Raw genomic sequence first — 13,861 nt, 5'->3', positions numbered from 1 at the left:
GATTCCAAAGATTCAAAAAGCAGACACATTTTTCAAAAAGTTTTCATTTGTTGGTAATCGAGAGTTTAAGTGAATTGACTTATTTATAATTACTCATTTGAATATTCACTCATTTGGGGGATAATTGCATGAATAATAGTGATTTTCAGTAATTTTCAGTATTTGTCCTACTGAAAAAAATAATAACGACCAAACTACGGCAAAAGACAAACTCTAATTGGTGCCAAAATTTCTTTCATTTTATTGACAATTTTTGGTGAAAATTTCAGATTTAAAAAATTGTTTTTTCAGTAATTCACGATTGAAAAAAAAAACGTTTTCTCGTACAAATTCTGTCAAACTGAAGATAATGCTGTGTATGGCGTTTGAAGGGTTTTTCATATTCTTTGAGTATGCCGAAGGGCGATTTGAGAGCTTGAAAACCCGCAGAAATATTGAGGCTAATTTGAAAAAAAAAAGTTTTTTGACAAAAATGAGCCATTTTCAAAAAATCATAACTCCCTCAATTATCAATATTTTTTTAAATTTTTTCAAAATTTTTATCTCATCGCCATCTTTTCAGAAAAAAATTGAGACAAAAATCATTAGCATCGACTTTTTTGTCCTGCTGATTTGACGTGGATATCTGATTCGATCCAATCACTGATAAAGAAATTTTGGCTAAAATTTCCAGCGCATTTCTTGAAATTTTGCTCACATTATATTTTCACTGAAATTCCAAGAAATTTCATCGTTGAAAATTTATATTTTTATGGAAAAATCAATGGCAACTGCAAATGTCACTTCAATTATTCTCTGAAAATTGAATATCTTTTGAAATTTCAGTCTCTTTCCTAACGGTATGTCGTTTTCAATCAAAATAAGCCTACTACAAAAATAATGTTCCTCAAATGAGGAATATTTACTGCTGCGAAAAATCCCATGTACAATCATCGCTGGAGTTGAAGCAGATACCAAATAGAATAATAAAAGATCGAGTCGAAAATCGAATGGCTTATTGGTGTTATTTCTCTGATGTATGTATTTCAGATAAAAAAAATTATCAATTCGGCGTCGTAAGCAGTGTTTGTCGCGGTTTTATTATCGCCCGAATGGTGCACGTGCCATTGCGCAGTCTCGATTCAGCTCCTTATCGCGTAATCATCAGTAAATCTCCCTATCAAGACAAATATACGGTCTAACACTGTATTTGTTATTGGCGTTATTATCATCATGGCTGACTATTGTTTCACCCGTCAATTTGCAATTCATATTCAATCATTTTGGCCTTTGAAAACCAATAGACAATCCAAATAATTGATAAACAAAACTCGATGAACTTCCATTTTACCCTGAATGTATCAAAATTTTAATTATCAATTCGATAGCGGAGCGAATAAAATACAAAACTCAATGGTGTATTTTAACTGATGATTGACATGAGTCAGTTTATTTCTTCTCCTCCCGCGATGGGTACATCAGGCCAGTGTTGTTTTCAAACACTCGCGATTCGTATTTGCCTTGGCACTGGGCAACCTCTCGTTCTAAGTCTCACATACCTCTGACTCAACAATCTTCACGTTCTCATACTGAAGCCGGTGCAAGGATATGATGATTAAAATAACATTAGAGTGATATTCTTCATTTAGAAACTTCAAACCCATGAATTCTTAAGAAGTAGTTGGAAGCAGATAGGTATTTAACCCTAGTCTGGTCACCTGACGGGAAAATGCGACTTTAGTCACCTTCGCGGGAGAGTGCCGCCGTGTTATTTAGGCTCCAGCGTTGCCGAATCCACTCTACACTTCCCGGCGCGTTTAGCGAGTTCCCAGCAACGTCGCGCAACAGGCAATTTCATTTAACACGGGAAAAAATTGTTCACCTGTTGGAAATAATTTTTTTTTCTCCCAGAAGTAAGGATACAATATTGAAAAAAAATACTAAAATTTTCCAGATAATTCAACTGACGAATTCAATTTTTCTCAAATTTTTCCGATCAACCAGTCGATGGCAAGGTGAATAAAACGACGTGTTGCGGCAATTCCCTCGCATGGTGACCAGTCTAGCGTTATGAATTAGTAAACGATGGTGTATTTCTCCGAGTAAATATATTAATTCTTTTGGGAGCTAAAAACGGCCTGCTATTTATTAATTATTTATCGATTAATTCTAAATTAGTATGGATCACAAACTTTGCTCAATAATATTATTATTCATCCCTGTTGTAATTTTTTTCTTTCGTGAAATGGAATAAAAGGTCCTTTTGTTTTACATTCTTCCCATTGAAATGTATCCTTTTATTCATTATTGAATTCCTCCACGTTATACGCCACTGAAGAAAAGAATTATTGAAGTTATTCATTTTAAAATACAAACAAAAACACAAATGGAAATCGACTGATTGTTCCACAAAGAATATTCCTATACTTTGAAATGTAATGACTGGGCGGGAAGGAAGTCGATAATCTTTATCGGCGAAATGTCATCCTGTTCCCTCGATTTCCCGCAACAAATTACAATAATATCAAAGCGATGGGAGAAAAAAATATCCAAAGAGTGGTTGTCGATTGGTGATAACTCAACAGAGACATTGTATCGTCCAAGGGAGTGAAAATTCTTATCCCGAGTTGTGAGACAGGGGGCGGCCGGCAGCTAAGAGCACATTTTACGGAGAATGCAAAGAGGGATGAAAGAAGCCCAGAACAGAAAGCCAGGATGAGTGAAGAGGGAGAGAGATTGAGGGGATTGACGATTATCGGTACTTGGAATTACAACGGACCAAAGGCGTTGAGCAAACGATTCTTCATCAAGTGGTTGGGGAGATCCAACTTTTGCGTTACCGCACTAGAGTCAAACTTCCATTCTGTTGCCAGTGAGAAGAATACTTATTGAACTTGAAGTGCCATTTTCATCACTTTTAACCACTCTTTAAATATCGAGAATATTGTTCACCCCATTTTATTTTCTCTTACCGGAGATTTTGCGGTAAACGGAAGCCTAATGCATTGGATTTTATGGTTAAAAAGATAGCGGCTATATATATTTTTCACACAATTTTTACGATACTACCGGACAAAAGGGCTAACAGCCGGTTAAGAATGCATAACGCCATGGGAAGAGACGTTAAAAGTAAACATACGACTGCTCTTATCCCCAGCTACTTATGCTAGGTGGGCACTGCAATATATTTATTTTTCTAGCCTCTTAACCACCTAGGAAATTAGCCATGATAAATATAATTCAAGTTTATTTAAGCACTAAAACGGTGTAATAAAATCAGTTGAATATTGGAAATGGCACTCGAGACTGATAGTATCGGCACGAATTAATGTCATTCCATCTACCATAACCCAATGGTTAATAGACGTACGATGATCCGCAATGATGTGTAGTATATAAATACACCAGAAATTCCGAGTAATCAACTCGAATCGTTGACAGTAAAATAGCGAGAAAACGAGAACACTCGATTATCAGTGAGTGTGGGTTTCTCAGCTTCTTCATCGAGTTATTTTTTCACAAACTATCCCTTCCCCCTCAGTGCTTATTTCCACTTATTTCCTTTTCATTCTCATCATACCGTTTACGATCGGTATCCATGTCTTGAGAGTTTATTTTGAGCATGGCACAACGTTGTGGCAAATGGTCTCGCATTCACTTGCCCACATTGAATATGTCTTTGATTTTATTTACCCTACAAACATAAGCGCGCCTCATGTCATTACCGTTGAAAATTACTCACAACTTTACTTGCCACAATTTATACGTATATGTGGCTTTTTTAAGACACCTATCGTCCACTTATAGCATCGCCAATTCTCGTTAAACGATATTAGGATTTATATTGAAATGACACTTCCCATAGCTTATTTAATACTTTTACTGTGTCCCGGGTGCGTTTCACTCGTCGTCGCAGGTTCGTTGGTGTCGCATTCTGTGGAATGAAGGCACGTCCAAAATGTCCCCATCCAAAAATACACATGCGCGACTATTGAACTTTCATATGCAGACATCGAATACTATTCAACTGGATCTTCAATCTATTTTCTGTATTCATCCATACGTCGATCGGCATTTTTTCAGAATGATGAGGATATCCGGATATTATCGAATTAAGCATTGAAACTATGGATGAGAAGAGAAGAGCAACCATATAATGTGATGGTAATTACTGTGGTAATGTGGAATCTGTGGGTATAGCTTAAGTGGAAAATGAGGGGATTGTGCGAGTGAATCAGGGTGATAGGTTAAAAAGTGAATAGCATCTGGTAATACGTCGATCGGTGTTCAACATCCATTGTTGTATTGCCATTGCCATGGTAGTCGTTTTCAGTCTATAGGCGTTTGTTGGTTCAGAGAAGGGGTAAATGTGCGAGGTGATAGAGAGAAAGAGAGAGGAAGAGGGAGAGAGAGTATGCTTTAACCCTCTTGCAATTGCACACGTCCATGTACATGTTGGAGCTATTGTGTCTATTCCATTCATGGAATTATTTGCGTTTTGAATAATCTTGAATAATGAAGATATTAATGTTGTCCTTGAGGATTAGCAGGTGAACTTACCTCTTTATCTTTGGCCTGAAGCTCCTGCTCCAAGTTACTGTTGGGTGTTCTTCTTGGATTACTTTGATCATGACTTGTATCTGTGATCTGTACATTTTGGGACGTCTGCTGTTGTCCCTCAGTCTTAGAATTACCATCAGTCAGCGCGGAAAGCTGCTCCTTCAGCGTGGTTACCTCTTTCTCAGCTAGTGTTGCCCTCTGCAATAACATAAGGAAAGATATTTTTCTTTAGTGAAATTGCTTTGAAATTAACTCGGGTAATGAATGATACATTAATGGCTTTCATTTATTCCAAGGGAAGTAAAGATTAACACAGAGGGTTTATGTCCCACCAAGTAAATTTACGATTAATATGGCGCCAATATGGTCTACGAGACTCAATCGCACTTTAAAATAGCCACTGGTCTTTCGCCACCGTCTTGGAAACAACATTTCGCCCGCAGTCTATGATCACCTCCATCAACAATTCCATCATGAATTCCACAAGCGAAACTTTGCGGTAAATTATATTTACAGCGAATAGTCACAAAACTTGAAATCAATCATAATGCTTCAGAGAGAAATGAGATGAGATTTTCAACGAAAATAGAATTAGGGAGAGGTTATATACGTATATGAGATTGAAGTAGGGTTTCGCGAGGCTATAACTTCAAACACTCAGTTAATTAATTCATATGAAATTCGAATATTTCGGGAACGCCGGAATACCAAAGATAGAAAGAGTCGTAGAATGAAAATAAACATGAAAATAATAAGTGGGTACATTCACCCCTTTGAAAATTACGAATGTTTGCATATGTTTGTCGATCATTATCGGAGGAAGTCGAATGAATATAGAGCTCATGAAGAGACAAAGTGTCAGACGAATGAAAAATGAGAATTGGTCATCAGTTTTGAAATGTCAATCTCGTCCCAAAATTATCAATTATCGTTTATTTTGGTCGTCTTATTCCCAGAACCACTTTGGAATTATTCAATCGATTAAAGGTGCCATTTAATGGACACTATTGGAAAATTCGTCACCAGTTGTCATGGAAGAATGAATCAACTGAATATTGCCGTGATTCACCAGTGTGTCCCACTGATTCGAATGTTCAATATGATCACTCGATTCAGGAGAAAAAAAATCATGAAATTTTAGATTTCACGGAAAATTCAATGCAATTTCACTAGTGATGCCGCAAGAGATTTTAGGAGACAATACTTTGGAGACATGGTTTCGGTCGATGAACGTGGAAATTTTTGGTCTCGTTGTAGACTCGAAATACGTAGTATCGACTTCGAGTTAATTTATCTCACCTCGGTTTCCAGTTTTTCGCGTTTTTACATGTAGAAAATCGAAACGAGACAAAATGAGACAAAACCCGAAATTTTACATTAAAAATACGAAAAACTTGAGACCGAGATAAGATAAATTGACTCGGACTCATTACGAGAGGAGTCGATACTGCGTATGTCGAGACTGAGACGAGACCAAAGATTTTCATGTTTATTGAGATCGACACCATCTTTCCAAAGTATTGTCTCGTAAAGTCTCTCGCGACATCACTAGTCGAATTGCGTTGAATTTTCAGTGAAATCTGAAATTTCAGGATTTTCCCCCTTAAATCGCATTCAGTACCGCTGTCCTGAAAATTCAAGAATATATTTATCAGAATTTTCTGGTTTTCCATTCATTTTCAGGGAAAAATGGAACGGAAATATACAGTTCTGTTTGATTTTTCCCCGAAATTCGGAATTTTCAATGACAAGATTTCCTGAAATTTGAGTAGAATTGGAAGATGATAAAAATTCCCGGAATTTGGCACGGAAACTTCAGACAAAAATTTTGAACAGTGCAGTTGTGTTTATAAAAAAAATTGAAGAAAAATGACGCTGTAGTGCAACGTACAGGTTCGAGCTATAGACTATAAGTAATGTAATGACCCATTGTTTTCCGGCAAAAAGCCTTGACGATGTTATCGATAATTACGGAATAATACGGGGAGCGTAAATAGGTATTTGAGACCTGTAATACGCAGCAATTCCAATTGCGCGGGAGGAACGGATGTGTATCAATAGTGACAGGCTAACATCCTGCACGAGAGTGAATGGAGACCATCAATGAGGCTAAAAATGAATGAAACATTGGTAGAAAATCATCAAATACAATATCGGGAAAAACCCAAAGTTCCTCTCCCCCTTAAAACATTTGTTGAAATCAATGAATGCGCCTCCACGTTTTACTGTCAAATAACCAAACTAATAATTAACGGTAATTTTAATTGACTCCAGATGCCAATTAATGAGTCAAACATATGTAGAATGCATATACATATATAGATCTTGTGGGCCGATTGGAATAATGCTGACTGGAGGGTTTGAGAAGCGCATGTGTTCGTCATTACCAGTTGGACGATGCTAACGTCTATCGTCACTACCACGTGCTGCATCTATGTACCCCGTGATGTGCATAGAAATTATAATATAATTTCCCCACCCCATCTTCTTTATACAACTCTGATGAAATTAATCATTTTCTCATTAATCTTCTAATCAGAATCTAAGAAATACATCAAATTACACGAGTTTCTCGTTATAACAAAGGAAAAATGAGGGAGTTGAAGAAAAAATTGAGAACGATAGGGTTTCGTGACGCTAGACATTAGCCTCCTTATGCAGGGGTCGAGTCGATCATTACTCGGTGCTGGGCTTTTGGCTTTTGGTGCAACTGCAGCTGCGATTCTGATGATCGGACCCAAAAGTTCAAAGTTTTCGACAAATTACTTTGTTCATTTTGCCTTTATTGCTGAAAAAAGAGGAAGAGGAAGCATCAATTTGTGGTGTTCTGAGGTATGAACAGGTGCTATTATGAATTGAGAAAAACGGAATGAGTGATTCCGCGGAGTGTGATATGACGAAGGGTTGGCGTCGCAAGGCGGTGAAAGGAGACGGTGGATCAGTCGGATATGACTACGACAGTGTTATTTTTTTTCGTTATAAATTGAAGGGATGGTGGGTGCGATATTTCAAATTTTCTCATTACACCACCGAGGTGCGAATGATCTTCCACCCCTCCTTCTCCTGCTCCTTTTTCGTCTCCTCGTTTTCTCCATGGCCATCCCTCTTTTTCCTCGTTGTATATAAGCATTATACATGTATATAGATATCTATATCGTAACACAGCACCATTCCCCCGTTTCTGTTAGTACCCCTCAATCACCTCCCTCTCCCTTCACCCCTTCTTCAATCGCCCCACAACAGCCAACAAGAGTGAAACCCCCCCTTGTATTCATTATTAAGATATCGACCGACTGGAGATCTAAAACCACATAAGTGTGAATACCAGAATAATCTGAAATGGTGAGGTGAATAAAGAACAAGGCGAAGGAAAACAAACATATCAGTGGTTACGTGTACTTGTTAGAATCAATCTGGTAATAATTGATCACAGTGGGGTGGAGGTACAGATGGCTCTTTGAGGTTATATATTTTTCAGGGTTTTTTAACCGGTGGGTTTGATAATGGAAGGCGAAGGGGTTGGATCGCATCACTGGCGATATTTAGAGAATGTCAATAGATTGAGGGAGAGAAAGGGTTTTTTTGCGGAGACAAGTCAGTGAACGACAATGCCTCGGGCAATCCACTCTCGATTCCGGGGATGATGGCATTGGATAAAAAATGAAGACCGTCTTTGATGTTCTACTCTGTCTTAATGAAAAATTAAAGCCCCTCCTTAAACATGATTAGACACAAGCACCTCTTTCAAGTACTCTCTTTTCTCTCTCATTTTTTTTCCTACTTTTTTTGTCCTTCACTCAAATTTTTTATTGATGACTTTTTTCTGATTGCCGGTGGAATTTAAGGGGATAATTTGAAAAATGAGCATTCATAAAACTCAGATCACTGACAAATAGATGACATGACAGTGATTCAGATGAGTTTCATCGAGAGGGTACAATGGAGTTGGTAAAATATCAAAATTGATAATACGACTCATCCCCAGATGAACAATGAAAAGATTCGATGTGTGCCACACGGTCGGCTGGAGTGCCCGAGGTGGTGGGGAAGTTTTGGTTGGATGCATATATTCCTATAAAAAAAAAGTTAGAATGAAGTGTATTGTGACAATTTACATGAATCGACGATTCTACTAGGATTTACGCTGCATCACCCGTTTCAATTCAAACCCATGGTCAAACTGACATTCAATCAAATTACTGTTTTGTCATTTCAATTTTGCACGGTCGAATAAATGACAATGCTCCGCAATTCCAGGAGTCAATCATCTTTGTAATCCTTCTGTAGTGCAAGCCAATTGACTCGTGATATTGCAATCAACATTCAATCGGAATTAATCATCATTGTTCCAAGTACACTGAAATGAACAATAAAATAGAAATCCATTGGTGTACATAAAGTCCTACTATAGTAGAATCACAACATCAAGAACAATAAATTTTGATGTAAAATTTTTTTCGTTAAACCTGAAGTGGAAAATTCATACAAGAAAATGGAAATGATGAATGTTCATTGGGAAAATTGAAAAAGGGGGAGGGGTATGAGTTTCCGTATTGGAAAATCTCTACCTTCGGCTTCGTACTGGCACAATGCGAGGGTTATATTTTTATGGGTACGCCGCGGGGTTCTAATGGCACCCCGTGGCAAAAAAAAAGCGAATAGAAAGCAGGGATTTGGGTACAGGCGTCATTGTTTCCGTATACGCGTACCCCACCCACAGTGTTCGCACGGCACTTCATCTCCGCGTGAATCGCCCAGAAAGAGGGAAAAAGACAGAGAACATCTCCAACCCCCGAGTGACCGCAGAGTTCGAACATGGGCGCATCGACGCCGAAAACTACCCCCTTACAACTCTAGGTCTCGTCCTATTGGAGTGCGCCAATTTTTCATCTCTCGCGCCTTTCTCACTCCGCATTCTTTCACACATAGATTACAATATTACCCCCCTCCTCGAGGGTGTGAGCACCACGCCATGATTCTAAGCTACATGAATCCTGGAATACACACCCCCTGTATTTTGCCTCGCGATTCGCACCCCTCCGAGTGCAGGAGTTTTCGGTACATGACTATAACCGAGTACGATGGCAGCTAAACTGATATATGTATGTGTACGCGGTGCCTCTCTGATCGTAACATAAATTTTAATGATTGGTTTGATGAAAATATAAGAATGTTACGATATTTATGATCTCGCGTTATGTTCACCGTTGATCTTGGATTTGTTCAAAGTTTTGGTAACAGAGAACTTTGGAAGAAAAGTTATTTGGCAGTGATCAATGCACCGATAGAAATGATTTCTTCTTACAATGAGAAACCAAATTATTTTTGCCAAATAGGCATTTTTTCAATACCGTATTCCTTCAGTCGAGTCATTCCCGGGCAATCCTCATTAGGTTTCAATTATGTCAATTATATTGCTCTAGAAAATGATGATGTTAGTTATGACCTTGAGTGAACCCCTTAAGTAATTTTCTCTCTATATTATAACGATCCAAATTGACTTCGGGTGATGAAAAATTGGTACTCGAAATTAAAACTTTAAAATTAAGGGTCACAAGAGTCTAAGTAAGGGCTACGAGGGTCAAAATAAAGGTCACAAAGGTTATAATGAGGGTCAAATTAAGGTTCTAAATAAGGTTTATAAGGGTCAGATTAAGGATCACAAAGGGTAGATTAAGGGTCTAAATAAGGATCGCAATATAACTCTTTATATTATAAAAATCTAAATTGATTTCTGATGATGAAAGTGTGGGACATAAGGGTCAGATTAAGGGTCATAAGGGTCAGAATCATATGTGGGTCATATGGGGGTTGGCGAGCGAAGCGAACAGGGGGCGTAGCCCCCTAGTCAACATAAAAAATTGATCGATATTCTTCCCTCTAGAAAATAAGAAATTTAGGAAAAATGAACAATCATTAGAGGAATTCATTCAAGGTCATGTGCATCATGGTCATCTTCTAGAGCAATATGATTATGATAATTGAAACGTAATCAGGCTCACCTGGGCATGACTCGATTGAAGAACTACGATTTAAAAAAAATAAATGCTTCTCTCAAGTAAACGAATATTTGGCACAAGTAATTTTTTTTCTCATCAGAAGTTCTGTTGATTGCCAATGGGCAATTAAAACCAATCATTAGCAAAATTTAAACTTCCTATCTGCCATGTTCATGCAGAACTTCATAAAAAAAATCGAACAATAATGAATGAAAAAAGCCCTATATGTCTACACTTCTCTCTTCACTCTTGTCTCCTCTCCTTATTACTCTCCACCAAATGAAATCGAAAAAGGGTTGGCAAAAGCGACTAAGGGTGTAGAGAAAAGGGGTTGCCTACCCAATTTTGAAATATCCTCCTGCACTTTTGACGCTTCACACTGAAAATCCTTTGATTCCCATCTTTTGGGTATGGAAGGTATAGGATTCGATATAGCCATCCTAAAAAGGGGCTCACCCCCTTTCCACCCATTGGGCTCTCGTCTGCTCTTCCTCTGCCCCTGTTTTCTGACCCCTTTCCCCAGAGGTGGGGAGGGGGTGGCGGTGACTGAAGACACACCGCTGATTGGTACGATAAAAGAGAGAGTGGCTGAGGAGAGAGAAAGGCGGATAGGGGAGAGAAGGGGTAAAACACTAATTAGTTATCAAAGGCCCGAAGAAGGGTTTGGTGACAAAATAGTAGGAGTCCCTTCAAACTATACCAACCACCTCAAATTCCCCCTTCTCTTCTTTATCTCACTTCTATATTCGCACTCGCTTCATCTCAGCCTGACGGTTACAACCCACTGTTTCAGTGGCATCTCTACACCCCCCGGCCCTCCACCCCCTCCTCTATTTCTCTGAACGACTGAACAGTGTCTTAATACTCTTGGGAGTGGCACTGTATTGATTTTCGAATCATTAATTCTACGTCTAATCAGAAATCCGCGTGATATTCCGTACGTGTATGGTGTGATATTCCGTACGTGTATGATGGTGTGAATGAATGTATTAAGGAAGATGGAGAGTTACTTCCGAATAATATGGTGGGGGAGAGAAAATCACATGTCATTGAGTACAACATCAGTGAATGTTTAGTTAGACAACGCCACACGTCAGAATTACCTATTGAGAATTTACAGGCGGTAGAGCCTATGAACGACATCAATTCAACGGTTGACTGATGTGATTTTGACGCCATCTTAATAAATTGCAAAGCCTAATCCTCACTTTATTACGTTATTATTATAATCTGGAAAGGTGTTTGAGATTATTTGCATAGAGCAGACGTCACATTGAGAAGAGAGTGGATTATGGGTCGAATTTTTGATGGTGATTAAATTTTTTCCGTTGTTTGTCGACAAATCAGACGCTATATCTCCGGGATAAATTTTTGGTTGAATGATTTATTGGGCTCTTCTGGCTGAAGAATCCTGGTCGGTTTTTTTCTGGAAATATTCCACAAAAAGATCAAACATGACGATAATGAATATTTATCTGGATGAACGCATTGAGATGCGATTTCTTGGAACCAAATGCCCTTAATATCACGGCAAACGCAATGTTACGGGTAGTGATGCCGCGAGAGACTTTAAGAGACAATCCTTTGGAGAGATGGTCTCGGTCTCAATGAACATGGAAATCTTTAGTCTAGTCCCAGTCTCGAAGTACGCAGTATCGACTTCTCTCGTGATGACTCCGAGTCAATTTATCTCATCTCGGTCTCAAGTTTTTCGTATTTTTAATGTAAAATCTCGTTTCTTGTCTCGCTTTGTCTCGTCTTGATATTCTACATATAAAAAATGCGAAAAACTGGAAACCGAGGTGAGATAGATTGACTCGGAATTATCAGGACAGAAGCCGATACTGCGCATTTCGAGACTGAGACGACACCAATAATTGCCGCGTTCACTGAGACCGAGACAATCCCTCCAAAGTATTGTCTCGTGATGTCTCGTAAAGTCTCTCGCGGCATCACTAGTTACGGGATGGTAATTCATCCTCATTACTTGTAATTCCGTTGTGTCGCAATTAATGAGTAAATTCTACTGACCCTGATGATAATGAAGAAAAAAAGTTTGACTTATTAATCAGGAGATTATTAGTAATTAATTCCTCCTTATAAATGTTCAACTCACATGATTCAACGATTCTCCGATGTACATTACACATTAACATTATAATTATCGTAAATAAAATTGCACCATTATCTACATTCAATATTCATCTGTGTGCGTGAGGTTTCCGGCGATTGCCACGCGTCCACGATTTCTGCTGATTCGGAAAAGCACGCGCTGCGGCAGTTAAGGATATGCGGTGAACAGCCGCGCTCGAGTTTAATAGTGGAAAATTGAAAATTTTCTCAATAATGAAAACTCCCAACGTGGTTAATTCAATTCCCTTAATATCCCTACCTCTTCGTATGAATACAGTATCGACGATTTCGAATATGCAAATTTTAAGCAATGAACAGAACTGAGGATTATACGAACGCTATCTGTGCAAAATATTCAATGTGTTTTTTCAACGTTTTCATTTTTTGTAAAATGATAGAGATAATGGGAATATCTGATGAGGACGTTTATAAATTACAACATATTTATAACGAAATAAATGACGAGCTACTTTAAACCTACTCCGAGCTGAATGATTTACGATATTCTCGATAACGATCAACACGGGAGAGCATTGAGAAGGATGAGTTTGTTTTATTTCATGAAAGTGAAAGAATTCATATCGCAAATATTGATCATTTTACTCCTAAATTACAGATCCGAGTTTCTAAAGTTTCTTTCAAACGTTTAGCACCATACTTTACTCATCAAAAAATCTAACCATTGCATCAAATTGGTCAACATCTTACATTCTTAAACGACCCAATTGAATATCTCTCCGTACACTTGTACCCTTCATCGTCAAATATACTTTCACAATTTGCTAACAAAGTAAACATCACAAAACAAAGAAATGTCAATTTCTCCAGAGCCTAAATGCCAGTGTATATATAGTTTATCTGCTAACCAAATCAATGAGTCAGCGACGCTGATTTTATTACCCATGGAAGTTGGCTATCTAGAAGAAGTGGTGGGGGTGTTAGAGACACGAGGACGTGGCCTGATCAGAATGAAGTCAAAAATGGTTGGCTCGATACAAACACATCGTTGATACCAACACAAAGTACAAGCCATACAAATTTGTAATTACGTCTGAGTGTAAAAAGGAGACAAAAAAATTTTATATACAGATAAGGGAGACACCGCAAGCGTCCAAACGCAGTGTTTGAAATCGTTTGCGGCGAAATCACCCCGCGTGACACAAAATCCAAAGTGGCGGGAGGGTGAGGGG

General features: G+C 38.3%; 1 protein-coding gene across 1 annotated transcript in view; it reads right to left on the bottom strand.

Moving 5' to 3' along the window:
• Nucleotides 1-13,861, bottom strand: part of LOC107039340 (homeobox protein cut) — a 96,645-nt gene that overhangs the window by 48,366 nt on the left and 34,418 nt on the right. The window contains exon 2 of the mRNA XM_015258907.1: nt 4,540-4,737. Coding sequence (XP_015114393.1) covers nt 4,540-4,737 — 198 coding nt within the window. The remainder of the gene's footprint in view (nt 1-4,539; nt 4,738-13,861) is intronic.

This window comes from Diachasma alloeum, unplaced genomic scaffold (genome assembly GCF_001412515.2).
Source record: "Diachasma alloeum isolate Michigan unplaced genomic scaffold, Dall2.0 Dall_scaffold_00296, whole genome shotgun sequence".
In the NCBI taxonomy this organism is placed as follows: Eukaryota; Metazoa; Arthropoda; class Insecta; order Hymenoptera; family Braconidae; genus Diachasma; species Diachasma alloeum.
Note: the sequence above shows the minus strand (reverse complement) of the source record. Positions and strands in the feature narration are given on the sequence as shown.